The sequence below is a fragment of the Vipera berus genome, assembly GCF_964194415.1.
Source record: "Vipera berus genome assembly, chromosome: Z".
In the NCBI taxonomy this organism is placed as follows: Eukaryota; Metazoa; Chordata; class Lepidosauria; order Squamata; family Viperidae; genus Vipera; species Vipera berus.
Window position 1 is genome coordinate 32,119,801 of NC_138205.1, and position 24,197 is coordinate 32,143,997.

Consider the following 24,197-nt stretch of genomic DNA (forward strand, 5'->3'; position numbering starts at 1 on the left):
ATTGTGGAAACAAAAGAGAAATTGAAGCTCCTGTCCCATTAAAAAAAAAGATTTGCTCCTTGTAAAGTAAAATATAATTCAATTTCAGACTTCTTCTTGCTTGAAAAGATACAGTCCCATAGAATGACTGAATTCTCAAGGAAATGAATAGCAAGTGGAGATACTTAATTAATGATGTGAACGTTTTCTTCTCTTCTTTTCTCCAGGGTCCTGCTGGTCCTGCTGGTCCCGCTGGTCCTGCTGGTGCTCGTGGTCCTGCTGTAAGTTGGAGTTTCAAAATATTTATTTTTTCTCGAAAGAAAACCACATAATTTAAAAGTTATTCTGGTTATTATGTTAGATGTTTTTCCAAGAGTGTTGCCATTGCACAGCACTGAATGAAAGCAGTTGACTTTGTTGTTGTCCACATACAGTATATGCTGTTTTTGCCTTAGGGTAATAAGACAGCAAACAATATTTTCAGTATCGAAAATGTCTACACGCAGAAATGCCATCAATAGGTTTTGCTTTGTTTGTTAAAGACAGATTTGTAAAACTTTTCTTCTGGTCTATTCCCAGGGCCCACAAGGTGCTCGTGGTGACAAGGGTGAGACTGGTGAACAAGGTGAAAGAGGCATGAAGGGACACAGAGGATTCTCTGGTCTTCAGGGTCCCCCTGGCCCCCCTGTGAGTACCTATAAGTGACCAAGAATAAATTTCAACTCTTTCTTTTTTAGCTCTAGTTGGTTGAAAAAGTGGGAGGCATATATCATGGGTTTTATGTTAGTCCATCACGTTAGTCAATTTCTATGTCCGTCCCATTGTCTTAAAATTTCAGATATGAATTGATGTGTAATTTATTACAATGTAGACTTTTTTTTAAAAAAAACCCACAGATTTTGTAGTTCAAGCTCACAGTTTAGAAAAGAATATTCCAATTCAAACAAATTTCATGATCCCAATATTTTTTTAAAGGAGTTTAACGATGCTGTAGTTTGTAGAAAATGATTAAATGGAACCTCCAATGTTTAGAATGTAGACAGGTTTTTGAGCACAGGCGGCTCAGAATGCACGTTCTCAACTGAGCTGCATTTGTACTGTACAAAAATTGCAATTTGTTTCTAAATGGAAATGCTGCCTATTGAAATCTGGTATTTTGAACAATACCAGAACTATCTGTCCTCATCAACTATTTTTTCTTTATAAATCAATTTACAAATCAATAAATTCAAATTTACCACTTTGAAGTCAATGCCAATAGGAGACCAGTATAATGCAGTAGACCTCAAAATGTGTTGCATATTGTGTTTTCTCATAATAATAGACACTGGTTTGAGGCCACCCAATTAGCAGAGAAATACAGACTTTTAAAAACATCAACATTTGGTTAATATTCTCCCTTTGTGCAGAAAAGTATTCCTCCATAGTGTGATATCTTCAAGCATTTAGGTGATCACAAAAGACTGTATACAGACAAATAGATGTGTATTTGTGCATTGCCTATGTATTGATCCCCTGCCAGGGCCCATGAGAGAAGCCATTTGCCAGAGAGTGAGAAATATTATGGGCAATTAAGAAGCCTAGCATTTCATCTTAAATGTTATAAGGCGCATTTCACTGATTTTCTTATCCATTGTTAATGTCTAGACTTTGGCTTTCTCACTTGTCGTTGTATTAAGATAATCAGTTATCCATCCAGATGATTTGGTAATTGACAGTTTCTTTTCTTGGCTAGGGCTCTTCTGGTGAACAAGGTCCCTCTGGTGCTTCTGGCCCTGCTGGTCCAAGAGTAAGTATGAATATTCTGTAACATTATCTGGTGTGTTATAACCATCCAGGATGAATAAGGGAATTCTGAGAATGGCCTAAAATCTCTTAAATCTGATCCTGGAAAGAATGAATTATTGCAAGATCAGGAGGACATAAAACTCTAGTAGCGCCACTTGAGAAAGAAAAATGAGGCTGTAATTTTGTTGAGACAAATATCACAATTGTATTTCTATGGTGAATTAGATGCTAATGCTCAGAAAACATATATTATTTCAGAAGAAGAGAGAGGCATCATATTATAAAATGAGACTTAGATGTGTCAAGCTGGCTGTGTCTTATTTTTGCTCTTTTGCTTTTCCGTCTTGTGTCAAATGCTCACTAATAATGTATTTTTCTCTTCTTGACAGGGTCCCCCTGGATCTGCTGGTTCCCCTGGCAAAGATGGTCTAAATGGTCTCCCTGGTCCCATTGGCCCACCTGGACCTCGTGGTCGTACTGGTGATGCTGGCCCTGCTGTATGTCATATTTCTAGAAATATCGTAACTGAGCTACAATAAGTTGAAAAGTTTTTTGACTTCAATTCTTCTCATATTCTTCCTGCAGGGTCCTCCTGGACCTCCTGGACCACCTGGTCCCCCAGGCCCACCTAGCGGTGGCTTTGACTTCAGCTTCCTGCCCCAACCTCCTCAAGAGAAAGCTCATGATGGTGGCCGCTACTACAGAGCTGATGATGCTAATGTAATGCGTGACCGTGACCTGGAAGTTGACACTACCCTCAAGAGCCTATCTCTCCAGATTGAGAACATCCGTAGCCCTGAAGGAACCCGTAAAAACCCAGCCCGTAGTTGCCGTGACCTGAAGATGTGCCATGGAGAATGGAAGAGTGGTAAGTGCAGGGCAAATCGTAACTGAGCTTCTAGGACAGTATTTTCTGCTATGAATGATCCTTGTATCTGAACATGTTGTCTTTTGCTGTCAGAATTGCTGTTTTTTTCTTTTTGCACTGCTGATCTTTTTCTTGCATGCTTTCATTAACTGTTTCATTATTCACAACATAGCTATTGATTCAGCAGGGATCAGGAAGAAATTATTTCCTTGAACAGACTATTCAGAGCTTTCACAGAAATATTAATTGTATTAAGATTTTCTTTCTGCAGGGTATGATCTGCATTTGTCTTAGTGAGATTCTCTTTCCAAGAGAGTCACAACAAATTAACAGCTGTGGCCTGTTCCAACTCTTAAAAGAGAAGTAACTTAAGTTAGACTCGTTCTTCTGTCAATTAGTAATAGTGGAAAGTGATGCAATAGCATCTACCTTTGTTGCACAGGGTCATACCCCTGCCAATAATCCTTAGACCCATTATTTGTACAGAAGATATCCCCACCACTACCACTACTACCTGTTGCATATATTTTAGGAGATGGAGAGGCCACTTGGACAGTTTTTGAGAACAAAGAACCTATAGCATGATAAGATGCTATAGAAAAGAAGGGACAGTCCACTTTAAAGGATGAAATAAATAATGAGAATTGTTTCCTTTCCAAGATCATTGTCTGTCAAATTACTCATTTATTTTTTCCCCATAAATAGGCATGTACTGGATTGACCCCAACCAAGGGTGCACTCTGGATGCCATCCAGGTCTACTGTAATATGGAGACTGGAGAGAGCTGCATCTACCCAACTCAGGCCACTATTGCACCGAAGAACTGGTACATCAGCAAGAACCCTAAGGAGAAGAAACATGTCTGGTTTGGAGAGACTATGACCGATGGCTTCCAGGTGAGACAGGAAAGATTAAGCAACAAGTTGTTTCTGGGTGTCACTGAAGGATTTTTACAGGAGATGAGGTACATGCTATTTCACTTTTTCTTTTCTTTTGGTAGTTTGAATATGGCAGTGAAGGATCTAACCCAGCTGATGTTGCCATCCAACTGACCTTCTTGCGCCTGATGTCCACTGAGGCTTCCCAGAACATCACCTACCACTGCAAGAACAGTATAGCTTACATGGACCAACAGACTGGAAACCTGAAGAAGTCTCTGCTCCTCCAGGGCTCCAATGAGATTGAGCTGAGAGGAGAGGGCAACAGCCGTTTCACCTATTCAGTCATTGAGGACGGCTGCACGGTGAGTCTTCAGGTCTTTTAGATGGGGCAGGTGGCTTGCAGCAAATCACAGGGACATCACCTGCTTTTTGAAATTGTCCTAGACATAGGCAGAAATATTTGAATATGCTATATTCTGCTGCATGTGTGGGAAGGCCATTCTTTTCCCTCTCTCTACATCAAAACTTTTTCCCATGTTCTGAATCTGGGATTAATACCAGGAAGATTTTAAGAATTTAGAGGCAGCAAATAAGTAGCAACCAAGTCAAAGGCTGGAAAATAATGACTCTCTTCTGAACAACAACAACAGAAAAAAGAAGGCTGATTTGCCAGTCCAATTAATTCAATAAGTATGAAGAACTATATCTCTGTACCCATTAGTGTGGATACTTGAGTACAATAAAGTAGATAATAATAATAATTAAAAAAAACATCAGTCCATTCAGTGTTGGAGGCCCCTGAACCATTAAGAGATCCTGTTCTGCAAATTAATGGTTGTTCCTTGATATAATAGTAGCACCTTTAACTTTCTACCAGTTTTTAGTGTTGGGTTCAGGCTGAGGATCATAATCTTATGTATCTGATGTTCCTAATTTTCAAGATAACTTTTAAAGAGCCAGTTTGGTCTAGTAGTTAATGCATCAGGCTAGAAACCAGGGGATTGTGAGTTTTCATCCCACCTTAGGCATTAAAGCCAGTTGGTGACTTTAGTACCAGTCACTGTCTCTCTACTCAACACCCCTCACAGGGTTGTTATGGTGGGGAAAATAGGAGGAAGAAGGAGTATTGAGCATATTTGCCACCTTGGGTTATTTATAAAAAAATAATAAATTTGAGATAAATAAAGATCTGTCCTCCATTTGGATTTTTGCCGAATAGCAAAATGTCCATACTTGTAGCTAAGTCTTGACTAAGATTCTCAGGAGTGGGAGCTGCTTTGCACTTGAAATCGGGATGAAGCACAGGTGCCTTGATGACAATCTTTTTACTACATCAAGAAACATTTGTAATTTCTTACCATTTTCATTTCCTTTACAGAGTCACACCAACACTTGGGGAAAGACAGTCATTGAATACAAGACAACAAAAACTTCCCGGTTGCCCATCATTGATGTGGCTCCCATGGACGTTGGTGCTCCAGACCAGGAATTCGGCTTTGACATTGGATCAGCCTGCTTCTTGTAAACCCCAAAGGAAACCTGACAGTTTTAAAAATAAAATAAAAAACAGCCAAAAAAGAAGGAAATTTCACATGGACTTGAATTTGTGTCTTTTTCTATCCATCATCTCTAAAACTATTTTCGTTTCCGTTAAAAAAAACACAAAAAAAGCATTAAACCAAAAAAAATAAAAATAAATGACTTTTGAAAAAATAATTAAGGAAGTGCATCCACTTGCTTGACTTTTTTTTTTTAAATTAGAGTCACCGAAGACAGAATGGCTTGATTTTACCTTCTTCATTTTTAAAATCATGTAATATCTTGGGATCACAATTTGCACATTCCAAATAAATATAGATAAAATACCCTACAAAATGATAAAAAATCAGTACCAACTAAGGAACATCTGAATATTAACTACAATTCTTGGGGGGACGGGAATCTGTTGCTTCCAAAGCAACAAAAAAAACAACAATGCTAAACTAGTCTTACAGCCTGCCCATAACATCTTCCTAATTATTGTAAACTTACCCTTTAACCTGGAAGTAAAAAAGACCTCAAAATTTCCTTACAGGCCACCTTTCTCTGCTGGCAATTTTACATTTTTTAATCTGTTTTTATACAGAACAATACCATAGAAAAGATTATTCTTTCAGCCATTGTAAGTGGTTTTTTTTTTCTGTTTTGTTCAGCCGGCAATAGAAAGTAATTGAACTGCTTCTAAATATAGGCGTGGCAATGAGTGGTTTTCAACACAAATACAAATTTGGCCAAGTGTTAACAGCTAATAATGCTGGTATACCTGCAAAAAAAGTTGGAGGTTATTTTTTAAAAAAGCAGAACAAGTGGAGAAAAACGGTTTAAGAGCTACAAATATGTTGTCGGTGAACAAGTAAAGAAAAATAAATGGCTAATACAAAAAGCAGAGAAAATGTAATGTTAAATGTATATTATTATTGTAATGGACAGCTACCTCACAATTGTGATTTCCAAGTTCTTTGTGGGAGTTTTGGAGTGTTTTTTTTTTCTTTCAATGCCATCACCAGGCTGAGGGGGAGGAGGGAAGAAGGCAGGGTTCCAAGTTTAGCAAAAGGTGCTAACTGTGTCTATTTTATTTTATTTTGTTAGCCTGCTATGTTAATAATGTCCAGGTCCCATGGAATTATTTTTGAAGTGGTGAAACTTAAAATAACTTTTGCTCCAAGCAAATTCTGTTGCTAAGAGCAGCCTGTTTGGTGCTATAGAAATAAAAGTATTAGAAGGGAGTAGAATTACTTGCCCAAAGATACTTGTGAATTCTCAAACGGTGCTAATTTTCTTAACAAGCGGGGGAAAAAAACCCCCAGGATGACCAAAAATAATAATAATTAAACATTGCTGCAAGGGATCAAGGTCTGAAAATTTTCAATTGTTGTCTTGTAAAGCAGGTGGATTCCTATTTGGCTTGCCTTTTTTCACCTCCATCCAGGTCTTCTCCATCACCATCCCTCTTCTTTTTTTTCTCCCCTTCTTTTTTTTACCCCCCCCCAGCAAATTCTTGTGCTGACTCTTCTTGCTCTTCAATGGTCCTCACTCATTGCTAAAAACACAACCTTTTCCTTCCTTCTACCTCTTCTTTGCTCTCAATCTCTGTCATCTTAATTCTTCTTTTTTTTCCAGTGGGTTCAAGTTCAAGCAAATCCATTCTTCTCTGTAACAAGAGGCAGATGTTCTAGGGAGTATGACCGACCAAAGATTCTGTACCTATTTTGTATATGTATAATAATTTGAGATGTTTTTAATTATTTTGACTGCTGAAATAAAGCATGTGAAATGATCCAAATATACCAGTTGTTCTTCAGACTTTTCTGTCATGCAAGGCCAGCAGATGGCTGGGGTGCTGGCTGATGGGAGGGAGTGGGACCATAATTTATATACATCTTGGAAAAATGTCCACACTTGCGAGCATAACAGCCTTTAAATAAGGCTATCAGATCCTTCAAATGGTCACCCAGATATTTTTCAAGTCAGCGCTGACAGACTTACCACTGAAGAAATATACCAACCCTGCCTTCTTAGAATGTAATGATTCTGATAAATTTTCATTAGAGGTTCTTCCTTTCTATGTTCCTCAGTAGAAGAAGCCATGACAATTAAAAAAAGATTATTCTGTAAGAGTATATAACTCTGGTGAGAGAAAAGGAGTCCAAAAAGGCTTAGAGTTTTTCTTTTATCATTATTCCTTTCCTACTTCTATTGTTTCTTACTTTGCTTGCTCTGTCCTACTTCTCCTTGTACACCAAGTATTCATTCCTCCTGCTATTCCCCTTCAGTGACATCTAGAGTTTTTCACTATTTCCCTCACTTTAGAGCATCACCATGGAGTTTGCCATTTTTTAAAACTGGCCTAGCTCCTGTCCCTTCTAACACCATTAAAAATCACAAATATTAAGCAAAAATGGCTCCTTCATGCTTTTCTCTTGGCTCCTTACTCCAAATAAAAATTCACTTACTACATTGGTGCCTCTCTACTTCTCGGGGCCTAGCAGAGTAGTGGAAATGAACAATTCATTTCTCCCCTTGCTTTGACATTTTCTGCCTCTCTGAATTTTCTCTTATTTTACCATAAAGTCCTCCCCCCATCTCTCTCTCTCCCCCCTCCCTCTCTCGCTCTCTCTTTCTCTTTTTAAATGAAAAAGCTGAACGTTTTGTTGAGGAAGGGGAACCCCAAATAGATAAAATATTACTTGATTATAACTACAGAAAAATAAAGTGATGGGACAAAGGATCAATGGATGCAAGATTAGGAGAAATAAGAAGGTAATAGACTTACCAAAATGCTCGGACATGGTACTGACATGATCCTGAAAACAAATCCAAGACCCAAGAACTGATATTTTTCCTCCCTGGATCCTGCCACACGGAATTGGTAGTCAGCTTTTACAGATTCCACAGATTCCTTTCTTTTTCTCCAGCATCATTAGGTAGATATCCTTGCTTCAATACAAACTTGTGTAGCTTTTTCTTCATCTGTTCTTCTACATATTATTCTAGGATATTCATTCTCATCTTCACCTTTTCCTCCATTTTCATTTTATGCCCCCTACTTATGATTTTCTTATGATTTTATTTTTCCTTTAACATGCTCTGTTGTAGTTCTTTTGGCTTCTCTGAGAACTTTGCAAATGGGGTTGAACTTTCCTCCTTCTTGCTTACCTGATATTCTGAGCATGAAAAAAAACAACTTTCCCCATCCAATGGGGCACCCTCTTCCCCCCCACCTGCCAAGAAATTTGAACAAATTTCAATAGGCCTCATTCAGAAGCTAGCAGGGAGCGGGCTGCTTTGTATGAAAGGCTGCTTTATAAACAGAAGCTGGAGGCATCATGCATAGCAAATATTTTGCTCTACCAAAAGAAGCCGGATAGAGAAATACACAGTTGGCCTCCAAAACTCATGAATATTGAGTTATAATACATACTGCACACAGTGAATAGACAGGGTTCTGCATTTAGATCAATGCTCAAATGCAAGTCATAAAACAACTGTTTCAATATCTTTTCCCTCCGATGCTGCCAACATCTCTCTTTCTTCAAGGCTTCATTAGTCTTTTGTTCAAGCCATTCTATGGTAATATATCTAGCAAAACTTCCTCTTGTCTTTCCTATTACCATTTGATATTTCATCCTGCTCTTGTCTTTATTATTCTGTCTTTCCCCCTGCCCCTCAATTTCTCAGTATTGGACCCTTTATTCCTACAAGCATTAGAGATGGATTTAACTAAAAGTAGCCTACCCATTACCCAAGGAACTCAATTCTGATAAATAAAACTGAACTAAAATCTTCCAGTGTTGCTATGTTGAAATTTTATTCCACAATTTTTTCAACCATTCTTTTCAATCTGGTGGATTCATTTTAAAGGAGCATTTCAGTAAGATTCTAATTGGTAGAGCATGAAGGTACTTATACTTAATCCTCTTCCAGTGTGAAGTCTTCCTTCATCCCAATGACATTGCCTGAGTCAATCCACATTCATCCCACCATCTGTTCCAGAGAGAATGCTGCCAAGTCCATTCTTCTGGAGATGCAGGTACTCAGCTTCCCTTTTGCAGGAACTTCACATTTCCTGCTTGTGAAATTTTCCTCCTCCATCTAAAGTCCAGGAACTGTAATGTTTTGATTTTTTTTTCTCCTTAGGAATTGGTGGCTCCTTCCCCAGACAGTTATCTCCCCCACTACTCCACTCATTGCAAAAGAAAACACAACAGGAAGAATGTTTGTTCTTGCCATAAAACTGTTCCTAGATCTGACTCAGTGAGTTTGGGCCATATATCAGTCCAGAGAATGTTGAGGATCTTTCTTTCATTTAGTTCTCTTGGCATCTGCTGCTACTTCTCTCCTGGTCTTAGGTTAGGCAATACCAGAGAGGACTTTTTTTTAATGGGTGTAGGCCTGGCGGTTCATATCTTTAGTCTCTCAGGCTTCCTTGCTATTGTCAGAATCCATTTATATCACATTTCATAAATGTATGGTTAGAATATTGTGCTTATTCTCGGGATTCTGCCATCTCTCCGAGGGGTGGGGGGAGAGGATGGTTATTCAGATTGCAGTGGGCTGTTATCAAAGACCAGGAAAGCTTTTGATCTGGGGGGAACAGGGGGACAGAGAGAGATCTGGGTTGCATCTCCATTTGGAACTGAAAGGAAGAAAGCAATAACAATAAACACAAGGAGATTGACACCTAAGTAAATGATGTGAGCCTGACCAAATGGATTTGAGGGGAGGGGGTTGAAACGGGAATGCTTTATATACTATTGAAATGTAACTCAATGTCAGATCCCATCTTGTATTACCACAACCGATCTCATCCTAGTAAACTTTTCCTTTTGGACAAACTTGGATCCAGGAGTTCTTATTTCCTAAGATGTGAATTGGGGTGGGGTCCTGACAGTAGAAGCAGCTATACTGCTTCTTCTTCCTTTTCTTTTCTTATACCACAAGACAAGAAAACTCAGGGATGCAGACTGTCTACTAGAACTTATAACTTCTACTGGAATGTGTAACAATAAGCAAAATAAGCTTTATTTATCCTTTTAGATCTTAAGCATGGGCCTTTAGATATTCTTAATGGGTTTAGAACTATTCACATTCTTGAACTCTGTTAAATCTGGATCCCAGTGAACAAATCGGGACTATTAACTAGAAAAGTTCAAAAAGCAAGGGAGGAGTTGAAGCATTCTTTGGGTGTCTGGGTATAGCATCTAAATTAAAAACTACATCTTTGCAGGGGGGAGAATCCAAGATAGATGCTCTGTGTATGTGTGCCTAGGAAGAAAAGAAGAAGAAAATAGGTTGAGATTAAACTGAAAATCTCCTAAAGTTTCAGTTCCCAGACCATGCAATGTAGTGCTCCAGGGCATTGCAAGACATTTTGCTACTTAAGAAACAGAACTAATTGTGAGTTCACAACAGTGACCCAAGGCACCATAGTGCAAAATTTGGGAACCACTAAGGAATACTATGAAATGATTATTCAGGGTGCCAAAAACTGTGAGAGTTGGGGAAACTCCATCCTAGACAAATAATGGGTAGAGTCAGTGGTGGGGTTCAGTCAGTTCGCACCAGTTCAGCAGAACCGGTAGCTAATTTTTTGTGGCCCAGGCCCAGAATGGACTTCCGGAAGCAGCATCCACACAGAGAACCAGTTGTTTACATATTTGAACCCCACCACTGGGTAGAGTGATAGAAAAGAAAGGACACAGAATCAGTCTTTCTATTTGCAACCTACTGCATTGCTTTCTTGTGATCAGCAGGTTATAAAATGCTGGACAATCAGCTCATTAGATTTGGACTCCCATCAAAACGAACCTCATTTTAGCTGAGCTTTGATATATAGCTTGGGCTATGGGGTCCAAAGAGTAATCAGGGAAACAAACATACATAGAGGGACACAAAATTTTGCAAAACTATTTCTAGAAAGTGAGGAAAGCTGAGCACCACATCACCAGTATAGAGAAGGGGCAGAAACTACTCAAGTGTATGAATACAATTAGGATTAGTAAATATCAGATACAAACTGTGGAGGCTCTGGTACTAATATGAATGAGCTGAAAAGAAAGAAGGGCAGTGGGAGAGGGCAGATCAAAGAACTGGCCTATCTGTCAGACCTGACCCAGCTAGGTCCCTAGGAAAGAAAGATCCTTGTCTGCATTTGGTTGAAGTTATAGGCTCTTTTACTAAGGATCAGTGGTTGCAGCAAAAACAAGTCTAGATCTGAGTATGCCTGCACAAAAGTTACACGGTTTCCCCTTTCCCTGATCCTCCCCACTTGACCAGATTATCAGTTCCAATGACATCCTGGTGTGATGTTTTAGGAACTGCTTTAATGTCAGGTGCATCAGTGGTTTCACATTCTTTCCCAGGCCGGGCATCCATGAGCGGTTGGATTATTCTAGTTTGACACCTCTGGTTCCTGTCAGCTTAAAACATCTTCTTTCCTCCTGCCGAACTTCCCCAAATTCCTCTTCCCTCCTCCCTCCATTTATGGCAGGATGTCAGCGGAGCACAGTGAAGCAGCTGAAGATGGCAGAGCTGATAGTACCTAAGAATGGCAGAGATCTATGACGACCATCACAACATTTTGTAGAAAATCTCTAATTAGAATTAAAAAATAATAAACAAAAACATCAGGAAAGAAATCTTATTCAGAGTGGAAAAGTTTTGGGGGTTGGGACTTTAAAGACATTCACTACACTTGCTGATTATCTTATACTAAGGATCAACATTCTTCTCTTTAATATTTTGCTCACAAACCATCAACAGATCAGGAAATTTCTGGATTTAGTTATGTTGCCAACCTCCTTGGCTTCATGAAGCTAAAGAAGGGTGAGATTCTGCTTGGTTAATCTGTGGTTTGGCACCCAACAGCATCAAAGAGAGCCCAAAAGCATGGATGATGGCTATTGCTGCTGAATGCCTCTCATTTCTCTAAGTTTCTTTTGCTATCAGCCTCTCCAGCAAGCCTGTATGCCTGGATTGTGGGTGGGGTATTAAAAAAATAATAATCAAGATAGTAGCCCTAATAACGCAATCAAAACCACTCCCCTATTTTACAATGACTGTGTGTTCAAAATCTGTTCTTCATGATTCTCAGTCTATTATTTATTTATTTTATTTTATTTTAATTCCATTTGTATCCCGCCCTTCTCCGAAGACTCAGGGCGGCTTACAAGCTTAGTAGTAGCCTTCATTCTATGTATAAGCCTGCTTATTAGGGCTTTCACACACACCCCAAACGGCATTATTACAAAGTCAGCTTAATTGCCCCCAACAATCTGGGTCCTCATTTTACCTACCTCGGAAGGATGGAAGGCTGAGTCAACCTTGAGCCTTATACTGACAACTTTCTTGTTCCTGTGAAAAGCTCCAACAGGTTAGAAAGGGCTGAGGCCCTGGCAGCTCACTTGTGGCTTCACTGTACAGTCATACATATTGCAGGAGTGTAGAAGATGGGAATGGAGTAAAAAGAGGAATTATTTTTTTATTTTTTTTATTTTTATTTTAATTCCATTTATATCCCGCCCTTCTCCGAAGACTCAGGGCGGCTTACAAGCTTAGCAGTAGCCTTCATTCTATGTATATGCCTGCTTATTAGGGCTTTCACACACACCCCAAGCGGCATTATTACAAAGTCAGCCTAATTGCCCCCAACAACCTGGGTCCTCATTTTACCTACCTCGGAAGGATGGAAGGCTGAGTCAACCTTGAGCCTGGTGGGACTCGAACCTGCACTAATTGCAGGCAGCTGGTGTTACTTAAGGACTGCTCCACCAAGGCTCAGAATCCCTAGAATCCCTAGAATCCCTACATAGTCACAAGCAGATTACCCTCTTTGAATTCTTTTGGCCCTTATCTAGCCCCAGGCAGACGCTATTAGTTGAGAAGATTCCTGTGCATAAACTTTTTAGCAATAAATCAGTTTAATTGGACTTTCAAGTCTTTCACGCCTGACACATACAATGTTTGCTTCTTATTCCCAATTGCCCACGATGACAATTTAAGATGAGAATTAGAATCATGGGACTCCAAAAATGTGTTCTTGCCTGGCTGCATCTAAAGGGAGCTCAGTATTTATGCCTGAACTTGACAAACCAATCATCTTTTAACCTGAACTTTTCTAGACATAAAAATAATATATGAGAAGGCATATTTTTAACGTGGGCCGGAAACAACCAAGGAGAGTGAAAATGACCATTTTTAGGAGCAAAAGGTAGATATGGTAAGCTAAAACTGATCAGAATCTTTCAGAAGAGTGGGAATGAAAGTCTGATGTATGCAGTGCTTTTTTTGTGAAAGAAAAAGGTGCCGGAACTCACACATGTCATACAACCCGCCTTGCCTACCCTACAAGGTTCCATCCAAAAAAGGTGCCGGAACTCCGTTCTGAGCGTTCTATGAGAAAAAAAGGCCTGGATGTATGTAAGGAAGAGTGCCACTCATGGACATAAACTAAGCTTTTTGGTGCACTAAACCTGCTGTCTATAGGTATGGTGTACTGGTTAAGATACAAAGAGCTCAGAGACTTTGATATGAAATTTATCTAAAGGATCATTTATCTCCAGTTGTCTCTGCCTGTCCAGTTTGAGTAAACAAGATGGGTGCAGACTGGAGGCTATCAATTAAATAATATCATTTTGTGTGATCCAAGAAGCATGAAATTCCTGTCCGCTGGAATTATTTCTCCCCAGAAATGTGGGTGGTTCCTATCCTCATATTAATTCAGGAAAGTACTGAACATCTGGTTTTCTCCCAGTGATTGTGGTTCGTTTTGCTTGTTTTGTTTTGGTCTTGCTTTGAATACATTGCTCTTTAGTTAGCTGTAATTTGTATGTTTTTATATACATAATTTTCAGCGGGATGTCCAAGTTGTAACTATCCAGAATCATTCGAGAATTGAACAGCCCAAAAGCAAAATAAAACTAATAGTTTCCCTTTACTCATAGAACTTTAGTGGGTTACATTGGGCCAGATATGACCTCTTAATCAATCCATTCCACATAATTGTCGTTGTGAGGAATATCTGAAGGAGTGCTGTCTTTGCTACCTTGAACTTCTGAACAAAAGAGGGGATGATAGTGAGGATGATGATGATGAAGCCACTGTCTCTTAATTTTATTTGTCCAAATATTTCTATCCAGCTGTTCTAATATGTTTTAATTATTGGGACTGGCTTATACAATTTGTCTCATCCCATGCATCTAACTGCAGTACATAAGAATAATATGTTGCACAAATTATTCTCAAGTCACATATGTGCATTAGAAAAGCTGAATAGAAATATGTATGGATGTACTGTTGTATAGGCTGCTAATGACGTTTATATAAATAAAATTGGGTTCTTGAGATATTTTATATATACAAAATGAGTTAAGAATCCAATGCTTTCTTCCCAGGGTGAATTAAATCCAAATAATGCCAGACATCAAACTTTTTACTGAAAGTGGAAATGGGCAGCATTTAACAATTATATAAATACAAATGCTAATTGCTACTGAAATATCATATCCACCCATAGAGCCATTCTATTTTGTCTTCCACTTCCCACTGAACAGTTGGATTAGAACACTCAAACTGGAAGAATAGCTGTAACATCTCAAATTTATTTATGTTGGTTGCAATGCAGTGTCCCCCGGGGTCATGTGATCACCTTTTTTGACCTTCTGACAAGGAAAATCAATGGGAAAGCCAGATTCACCTAACTACCATGTCATGAACTTAACAACTTATCGTCCTTGACCATAGTTGGGATCAGAATTTCTGTTGCTAAGAAAGGTGGCTACTAAATGAGTTATGCCTGATTTTTACAACCTTTGTTTGCCCTAGTTGTTAAGCAAATCATTGCAGTTCTTAAGTGAATCAAGTGATCATTATGTGAGGGTCATAACTGTAGGGACCATTAGTAAGTCACTTTTTTAGTGCAGCTATAACTTTAAATAGTCATTAAATGAAAGGTTGTAAATTGGGAACTTCCCAGTATTCACTTTTGCAGTGGTAAAGAAATGACAATTGTCATTCAAAAGCATGTTATTCCAATGATTTCCTTGATATTAACCCCAGTAAGCATAAATAACACACCTATAATATATATAAAGCTCTGAAATGAACTATGGGAACATAGACCCAGTGTGCTGAGCCTTTGAAGGCTGAAGTGCAGCTGTTATCATGACTACCTAATTTCTTGTTTAGGCAAACAGAACAAATTTTAGTTAACCTTTGTATAGTATTTTCCCCCCTTAGGTGAAATAATATTTCAATATATCTTCCAAACATACCATTGCTCATGGAAAAGGCACGGGTAGTATATAATATCAACAGCTGTTGAAAGAAGCAAAGATGACTACATATAAGAGCATGGTTCTGCTCACTTTTGTATGGTAGCCAAATTTGGTATCTCAGGAATGGTTTACTTAAGAAATATACATTGTGGGGGGAAAAAAGGTAGGGTCAAGGATAACTAGATGATGAGCAATCATGAGTTGCATATAAAAATGAGTTATCAGTATGAAACTGATAATATCAGTGCAGGGTGGTTTGCTTATGTAGAGAGAGTATTCTGCAAAACGAATGAGTGAATGGGCTGAGAAAGAATTAGAAGTGGTTTGATAGGACTAGAAAAAGGAAAGGAAAGAAGTTTCAAGAGTGAAGGATAGCAATACAATCTTATGGTCAAAATAAAGATAATATGCAATGCATGTATTTTTTATTTAAATCATTGTTATACTAATCCCAAATATAAGATCTCAAACTGATTTACAATTTGTAAAGAGGGTTCCCAAGAATGGAAAGAAAAAGAGCTACAATGAATCCTTATTTTCATTAAATTTAGCTCTATTTTCATTTCTCTTTTGGGGTCTCGTCTTTTTTTGCACATAGGCTACTTCTTACTTGTTTTCTGTATTTTGTACAATGTTATTTACTTAAAATGATATGATATGATGGTTATGTGTGTGTGAATGTAAATATTATTTATAAAGAAATCCAGGTTTTGCCAGTTTATTCACTGAGAAAAGTAAAATACAGGACAAAGAATTTATCATGCCAAGTTACAAGAGGAAGATAGAGGGAAATTATTTATTGTGTAATATTAAACACATATTAACTGTGATTTCTTTTGACAAGAAGTTTAGAAAATATAGTTTTGTGGGAAAGCTAAGCATCTCTAACACACAGCATTACTATGCTAACCTTGAATATCTCCCATCCATTGAATATGTAGCAACAAAAGGACTCAAAACCCACCCTATGAATGTAAACCAAGAATTACTGAATAAACATACATCATTCATTTCTAAGCTTTACTATTATCAACATAAAAAACTGCAACAAACTCAAATCTCTCATGCCAAGCTTTGTCAACAGTTGTTTCAATCTTGAGAAACATCTTTGGTGGAAAAACCCCTCAGTGAAAATGGGCACAGACTGACCTGTTGAGAGAGAGAGAAAAACCCATAGTTTAAAATGCAGCCTGATAATACCAAGCTTCCTCTTGTTTTATCTCGGGGAAGGGGAGAGCAATAGAATTGCTACACACAGATTTTGCATCTTGTTATCTGGATTCTTTGCCTAAAACCAAATGGCTGAGGATTATGGACAGGCAGATTCACACAGATGATACAAACCTGATCAATTATTCATTGTTGGGCCAAGATGAGAGGCACCTGGGCACTGTCATAGCGGTTACTTTGCATGGGATTTTTTCTCTCACCCGTACGGACATTAAACATGGGCAAAGTGGAGAGGGGACGGGGCACCTCCCGAGTACCAGCCATCTGCCTCAGTTCCTCAGTATTGTCATGGATTGTGTGATGATGCACCATTTGGATGCTGCAGCAGAAGAAATAAATGGAACAGAACTAAATCAAATCAAATAATGGTATTGCAGTCATTAACCAGCAGAAAGAAAAGAAAAAATAACCAGGACACCCAAAAATAAATGAGCAAAACACAGAAAAATATGCTTCATTCTTATTAGTTAAAACTAACCTAAAATGTAGAATTATAAAGCCCCAGACAAATCTGAGGAAGATACAATACATTAGCTGACATTTTTAAAAAGACCTGTGGATACTGCTCTTAATTATTCTTTGTCGAATTTTGTATACTGCCACACAGAACCTCACAATCTTACATTATTTTAGTATTACAGGTTGTCCTTGATTTATGACACAATGGGCCCCAAATTTCTGTTGCTAAGAGAGACAGTTTTTAAAGTGAGTTTTGCCACATTTCACAATCTTTCTTGCCAGAGTTGTTAAGCGAATCACTGCAGCTATTAAGTTAGTAACATAAGTTAACATTGTTAAGTGAATCCGGCTTCTCCATTGACATTGCTAGTCAAGAAGGTCAGAAATGGTGATCACATGACCCCAGGACACTGCGACCATCATAAATATAAGCCAGTTTCCAAATGTCTTAATTTTTATCACGTGACCATGGGGATGCTGCAATGGTTGTAAGCGTGAAAAACAGTTATCAGTCAGTGCCAATGTAATTTGAACGGTCACTAAACAAATGGTTGTAAGTTGAGGACTACATGTAATTTCTGAAAATAAAAATTGCTTTTACTGCTGGTCATTGTATCCTGTTTTTTACTACTCAGATCTTTTTGTATTTTCCAGGTAGGAGTAGTGTGTGTAATGTATTACATCGGACTAAGATAAAAGCCCTTCTCTGATTGGGAGTATCAAGTTGGGTGAGTTACACGGCTGGCACCAGGATGTATCTCTGACTATCCATCATGGGAAGCTGAATAGTACCACCTGCATTTGATGGCTGCAGGTATATACTGACTTGCACTGTTATAATAAAGTCTTAGAAGAGCATCTTAAAGCGGGGGGATCCTTAAATCAGACCAACTTGCAAAGCTTATGTATTGAAATGAGTCCAAGAGTAGCCTTATAAGCTATGTAATTGTATTTGGAAATGTTTAGTTTCTTGACTCATTTAAAGCTTGCCCCCACCCCCAAGCTGATTGTGATAATTTTCCACTTATTCTGTGCTTGAGGGGTCCTTGGTGCTCTCTTGGTTGTTGGTTGTTTTCTCACAGATGTTTCATTACCCAAACTAGGTGACATCATCGGTGCTAGTAAAGAGTGAGGTTTGATCTCAGTTTATATTCTAGTGGTTTGCCTGGTCAGTGTTGGTGGGCATGGTCTTGAAGGTTCTTTGGTTGGGCAATTTATTGTCAGCTTGCTTGGCAATTCCTTGATTGTGGTATTGTTTACTTCTTGACTGTTAGTCTAATGTTAATCTTGGAGTTAATCTATGCTTATCTAGGTGTTGATTGATGGTTTGATCTGGGGCTGCTGGATCTTTTGGTTTCCTTGGGAGGCTTTGAAGGGCTTGATTTAGCTTGCTGATTCCATGCAATTGTAATAGCGGGCTGGTGGCTTCTGAAATGTTCTTGATGTTTTGCAGTGTTATTCTTTTTATGGTTTGGAATCGCATGGAATCAGTGCACACAAGCGAACTAAAGCCCTTCAAAATATTCTAAATAAATCAAAAGACTCAGCAATCTCAGAAGAAAAAAACAGAACTCATCTACAACATACAGTATAATGACTGCAAAAGTACCAAAAGGCAAAAAGATATGACGCTGGAAGATGAGCCCCTCAGGTAGGAAGGATGTGTCTGATGGTGAAAGGAAAGTCCGATGCTGTAAAGATTTTTTTCTCCATAGGAACCTGGAATGTAAGATCCATGAATCAAGGAAAGCTGGACATGGTCAAACAAGAGATGACAAGACTGAACATTGACATCTTAGGTATCAGCCAACTAAAATGGACAGGAATGGGTGAATTTAATTCAGATGACCATCAGGTATACTACTGTGGGCAAGAATCCCTCAGAAGAAATGGAGTAGCCTTCATAGTCAATAAAAGAGTAGGAAAAGCAATACTGGGATACAATCCCCAAAATGACAGAATGATCTCAGTGCGAATCCAAGGCAAACCATTCAATATCACAATAGTTCAAGTCTATGCCCCAACCACCAGTGCTGAAGAGAATGAAATTGACTGGTTCTATGAAGCCGTACAGCACCTTATAGAACTAACACCAAAAAATGATGTCCTTATCATCATGGGGGATTGGAATGCTAAAGTAGGAAGCCAAAAGATAACTGGAATAACAGGCAAGTTTGGCCTTGAAGTACAAAATGAAGCAGGGCACAGGCTGATAGAATTTTGTCAAGAGAATACGATGGTCATAGCAAACACTCTTTTCCAACAACCCAAGAGACGGCTCTACACATGGACATCACCAGACGGTCAACACAAAAATCAGATTGACTATGTGCTCTGCAGCCAAAGATGGAGAAGCTCTATATAGTCAGTAAAAACAAGACCAGGAGCTGACTGTGGCTCAGACCATGAGCTTCTCATTCCAAAGTTTAGGCTTAAACTGAAGAAAGTAGGGAAAAGCACTAGGCCACTCAGGTATGAATTAAATCATATCCCTGTTGAATATACAGTAGAGGTGACAAAATAGATTTAAGGAATTAGATCTGATAGACAAAGTGCCTGAAGAACTATGGACAGAGGTTCGCAACATTGTACAACAGGTAGCAACTAAAACCATCCCAAAGAAAAAGAAATGCAAGAAAACAAAATGTCTGTCTGAGGAAGCTTTGCAAATAGCTGAGGAAAAGAGGGAAGTGAAAGGCAAGGGAGAAAAACAAAGATATGCCCAATTGAATGCAGAATTCCAGAGAATAGCTAGAAGAGATAAGAATGCCTTCTTAAATGAACAGTGCAAAGAAATAGAAGAAAACAATAGAATAGGGAGGACCAGAGATCTTTTCAAGAAAATTGGAGAGATGAAGGGATCGTTTAATGCAAAAATGGGCCTGATAAAGGACCAAAATGGCAGGGACCTAACAGAGGCAGAAGAAATTAAGAAGAGGTGGCAAAAATACACAGAAGAACTATACAAGAATGAGCTTAACATCCCTGATAATCACAATGAGGTGGTCACTGACCTCGAGCCAGACATCCTAGAATGTGAAGTGAAGTGGGCCTTAGAAAAGCTGAGCAACAACAAAGCTATTGGAGGTGACAGTATTCCAGCTGAGCTATTCAAAATCTTAAAAGACGATGCAGTAAAAGTGCTACACTCAATTTGCCAGCAAATTTGGAAAACTCAACAGTGGCCACAGGATTGGAAAAGATCAGTTTACATTCCAATTCCAAAGAAAGGCAGTGCCAAAGAATGTTCAAACTATCACACCATTGCACTCATTTCTCACGCTAGTAAAGTTATGCTTAAAATCCTACAAGCTAGACTCCAGCAGTATGTGGATCGAGAACTACCAGAAGTACAGGCAGGATTTCGAAGAGGCAGAGGAACTAGAGATCAAATTGCCAACATAAGATTGCCAGAAGAAATATCAACAACCTAATATAAAAGAGCCTTGGTGGAGCAGTGGGCTAATGCCTCCTTAAGTAACACCGGCTGCCTGCAATTAGTGCAGGTTCGCATCCCACCAGGCTCAAGGTTGAGTCAGCCTTCTATCCTTCCGAGGTAGGTAAAATGAGGACCCAGATTGTTGGGGGCAATAAGCTGACTTTGTAATAATGCCACTTCGGGGGGGGGGGCAAGGCCCTAAAAGCAGGCATATACATAGAATGAAGGCTATTGCTAAGCACATTGATTTGTGCTTTAAATTGTAAGCCGCCCTGAGTCTTCAGAGAAGACTCACACACACACACACACAGAGAGTGCTCTTTTTGTAAAAGAAAAAGGTGCCAGAACTCACACATGTCATGCAACCCACCTTGCCTACGCTACAAGGTTCCATCCAAAAAATGTGCCGGAACTAGCCCTGTATATATATATATGATTGGGTGGGGGATTAAGTGTGTTCTGATTGGGTGGGAGTGTGTTTTGAATGGTGGGGGTGTTCTGATTGGGTGGGGGTGTGTTTTGAGTGGATGGGCTGGTCTCAGCAAGGTCCTCCAAAAACACAACATCAAAACAGCATTCTACACAGACAGAAAAATATCCACCATCCTAAGAAACCCCAAGGACATAATTGGGTTAGAAAACCAAGGAGTATACGAAATCCCATGCACCACCTGCCCCACCACATACATCGGACAGACCAACAGAAGAATAAGTGCACACATTGAAGAGCACAAAAACTCACTCAGAAAGGGAGAACAAGCTTCATCCCTGGTCCAACACTTTGAAGCCACGGGACATGAAATTGATTTTAAAAAAACCAAAACTATCGCCAAAATTGAACATTTTAACAACAGAATAATCAGAGAAGCCATTGAGATAGAAAAACGCCCCCACAGCATGAACAAACAAGATGATACCTCTCGCCTACCAGCCATTTGGAAACCTGCCTTGATTGACAGACAAGTCCCAACCACCAAGAATGATACCAGACCCAAACTCATGATAACATCACATGACATCACCACCACACAACCATTCAAAAAGCAAATCCGAACCCACAATGATAACGAGGCACAACCACAAAACAGAAACCTAACTACAGCTGCAACATCAGCCACTTTAAACCCCTCCAAACCACACAATAAGCAAACTGACACCCACTATAAAAACATGGCACCACCACAAACACGAAGCCGAACAAAAGCAGCACAACTCACCAGCTCAGGTCTAAGGCTGGCAGCTGTGACCAGCCCATCCACTCAAAACACACCCCCACCCAATCAGAACACCCCCACCATTCAAAACACACTCCCACCCAATCAGAACACATTTAATCCTCCACCCAATCAGAGCACACCTCCACCCACAGAACACACCCCCTCTGGCAGTTTAAAAAAGAGGAACAAACAGCCACTACCACATGCTTCTCCCAGAAGAAGGAAGCTGAAGCCACCAGCCTGATGATGACGGATGGGATTCCGTCGAAACGTTGCTCCTACACCTTTAGTTCTACGCGGGGAAAAACCCGAATGACCAAAGATCCATATATATATCTCAGATAAAGGGTATGACTAACTGATGAGAACATAAAGAGTTCGAAATGATCATCTTAGCCTCCCAAATTCTTTATTAGCAATTTGAATAATTTGCACAAATAATGAGCTGTCATAAGTTGACTATGTCCTGTGGATAAGCCCTGAGTCGGGCCAAAACAGGAATGAAAGAGTTAATTAGCAAGGTCCACTCAAAAAGCCTTGACAAATACTTAAACATATATATATATATATATATATATATATATATATATATATATATATATATATATATATATATATATATATATATATATATATGTTTTCGTAGATTCTCGCGGGTGTCTGTATGTGTAGATCTAGAGTCTCGGGTTTCTTCCCGCGTTCCTTTCATCTTCAGAAAGTTGTGGCGACGTTTCGACGAAATCCCATCCGTCATCATCAGGCCGGAGTGTTCCTCCTGCTGCTTCCAGGAGCAATGCGTGGTCTGGCTGTTCCTTTCCTTCCAACTGCCGGTGGGGCTGTGTTCTGAGGCGTGGCTGTCTTCTGATTGGGTGGATGCGTGGTTGTCTTCTGATTGGTTGGAGGCGTGGCTGTCTTCTGATTGGGTGGATGCGTGGTTGTCTTCTGATTGGTTGGAGGCGTGGCTGTCTTCTGGTTGGGTGGGGTGTGTTCTGAATGGGTGGGGTTTTTTGTTGTGTTGTAATATCCTGAGTGTTGTGATTTGGTGTCCTGAGGAGTGGGCTGTGTAGTGGCCTCCAAAGCTTTGGTTTGGCTCCGAGTTCGAGGACCTGCTATGTATCTCTGGTATGGGTCAGTCAGGTTCGTGTGTGCGTTCTTCTGTTTGGGTGATGGCACTTTTGCTTGACTTGTTCTGTCTTTTATGTGGGAGAGTTTTTGTTCTGGGTGTGGATGAGTCTTGCTGGGGCTGGTGGCATTTGGGGTTGTTTGTTGGTTTTTTAAATCCTTGTTTGCTGAAATTCGTTTCTCTATCAATGCTGGTTTCCAAATGGCATGTAGGCGGGAGGTGTCGTCTCGCTTGTTCATACTGTCTGGGTGTTTTTCTATTTCAATGGCTTCTCTGATTATTCTGCTATTGAGATGTTCTATTTTGGCGATTGTTTTTGTACCTTCAAAATTGATGTTGTGTCCCGTAGTGTTTATGTGTTGTACTAGTGAAGATGTGTGATCTTTCTTCTGTACTGAGTTCTTATGTTCTTCTACACGTACCTCTATTCTTCTGTTAGTCTGTCCGATGTATGTTGCTGGACAGGAGGCGCATGGGATTTGGTATATGCCCTGGTTTTCCAGTTCTATTTTGTCTTTGGGGTTTCTCAGGATGGTTGATATCTTTCTGTCAGTGTTAAATGCGGTTTTGATGTTATGTTTGCGTAGTACTTTACTGATTTTGTCGGTTGTTCCTTTTATGTAGGGCAAGATGGCTCGTCCGTTGTTCTGTTCTTCTTCTTGGATGTTTTTCTGTTTCGGAGTCCCCTGCTGAATCATATTGGTGATTTTGTTTTTTTGGAACTTGTTTGCTGTCAATATGTCTGTCAGGGTGTGTAGTTCTGTTTGTATATGTGTTTCATCCGCAAGGCATCTGGTTCTTGTTATTAGTGTTTTGGCTACTGAATTTATTTGTGCTGGGTGATGATGTGATTGCGCATTGAGGTAACGGTTGGTGTGTGTTTTCTTTCGGTAGACTGTGTGTCCTAGGGTGCCGTTTTGTTTTTTGTATATAAGTACATCCAGGAAAGGTAACTGGTTGTTTGTTTCAATCTCCATGGTGAATTTTATTTTGGGATGTAGGCTGTTCAGGTGTGTCAGGAAGTTTTCTAGCTCCTTTCTTCCATGGGGCCAGATCACGAAGGTGTCATCCACATATCTGAGCCACAGTTTTGGTTTGTTTGTGGTCTTTTCCAGAGCGTTAGTTTCAAATTCTTCCATGAAAAGGTTGGCGATAACTGGTGATAGAGGGGATCCCATTGGTGCGCCTTCTATTTGTTTGTATCTCTGGCCTCTGTGTATGAAGTATGTGTTTGATAAGCAGTGTTCTGCTAGTTCTATAATATGGTTTGGTGGTTGGTATATTACAACACAACAAAAAACCCCACCCATTCAGAACACACCCCACCCAACCAGAAGACAGCCACGCCTCCAACCAATCAGAAGACAACCACGCATCCACCCAATCAGAAGACAGCCACG

At 39.5% G+C, this 24,197-nt stretch overlaps 2 protein-coding genes across 3 annotated transcripts in view; one reads left to right on the plus strand and one right to left on the minus strand.

Moving 5' to 3' along the window:
- COL1A1 (collagen type I alpha 1 chain) overlaps positions 1–6,830 on the plus strand; it is a 40,937-nt gene extending 34,107 nt beyond the window's left edge. For both annotated transcript variants that reach the window (XM_081344013.1, XM_081344012.1), the window contains 8 exons: positions 207–260; positions 559–666; positions 1,715–1,768; positions 2,157–2,264; positions 2,353–2,635; positions 3,341–3,531; positions 3,636–3,878; positions 4,895–6,830. In XM_081344013.1, the coding sequence (XP_081200139.1) occupies positions 207–260; positions 559–666; positions 1,715–1,768; positions 2,157–2,264; positions 2,353–2,635; positions 3,341–3,531; positions 3,636–3,878; positions 4,895–5,041 (1,188 nt within the window). In that variant the 3' untranslated portion in view covers positions 5,042–6,830. The remainder of the gene's footprint in view (positions 1–206; positions 261–558; positions 667–1,714; positions 1,769–2,156; positions 2,265–2,352; positions 2,636–3,340; positions 3,532–3,635; positions 3,879–4,894) is intronic.
- A 9,061-nt stretch (positions 6,831–15,891) lies between these two features.
- The window catches only part of SGCA (sarcoglycan alpha), a 41,073-nt gene continuing 32,767 nt past the window's right edge, over positions 15,892–24,197 (minus strand). The window contains exons 9-10 of the mRNA XM_081343041.1: positions 16,674–16,878; positions 15,892–16,478 (exon numbers count right to left, since the gene is read on the minus strand). Of these exons, the coding sequence (XP_081199167.1) occupies positions 16,686–16,878 (193 nt within the window). The 3' untranslated portion in view covers positions 15,892–16,478; positions 16,674–16,685. The remainder of the gene's footprint in view (positions 16,479–16,673; positions 16,879–24,197) is intronic.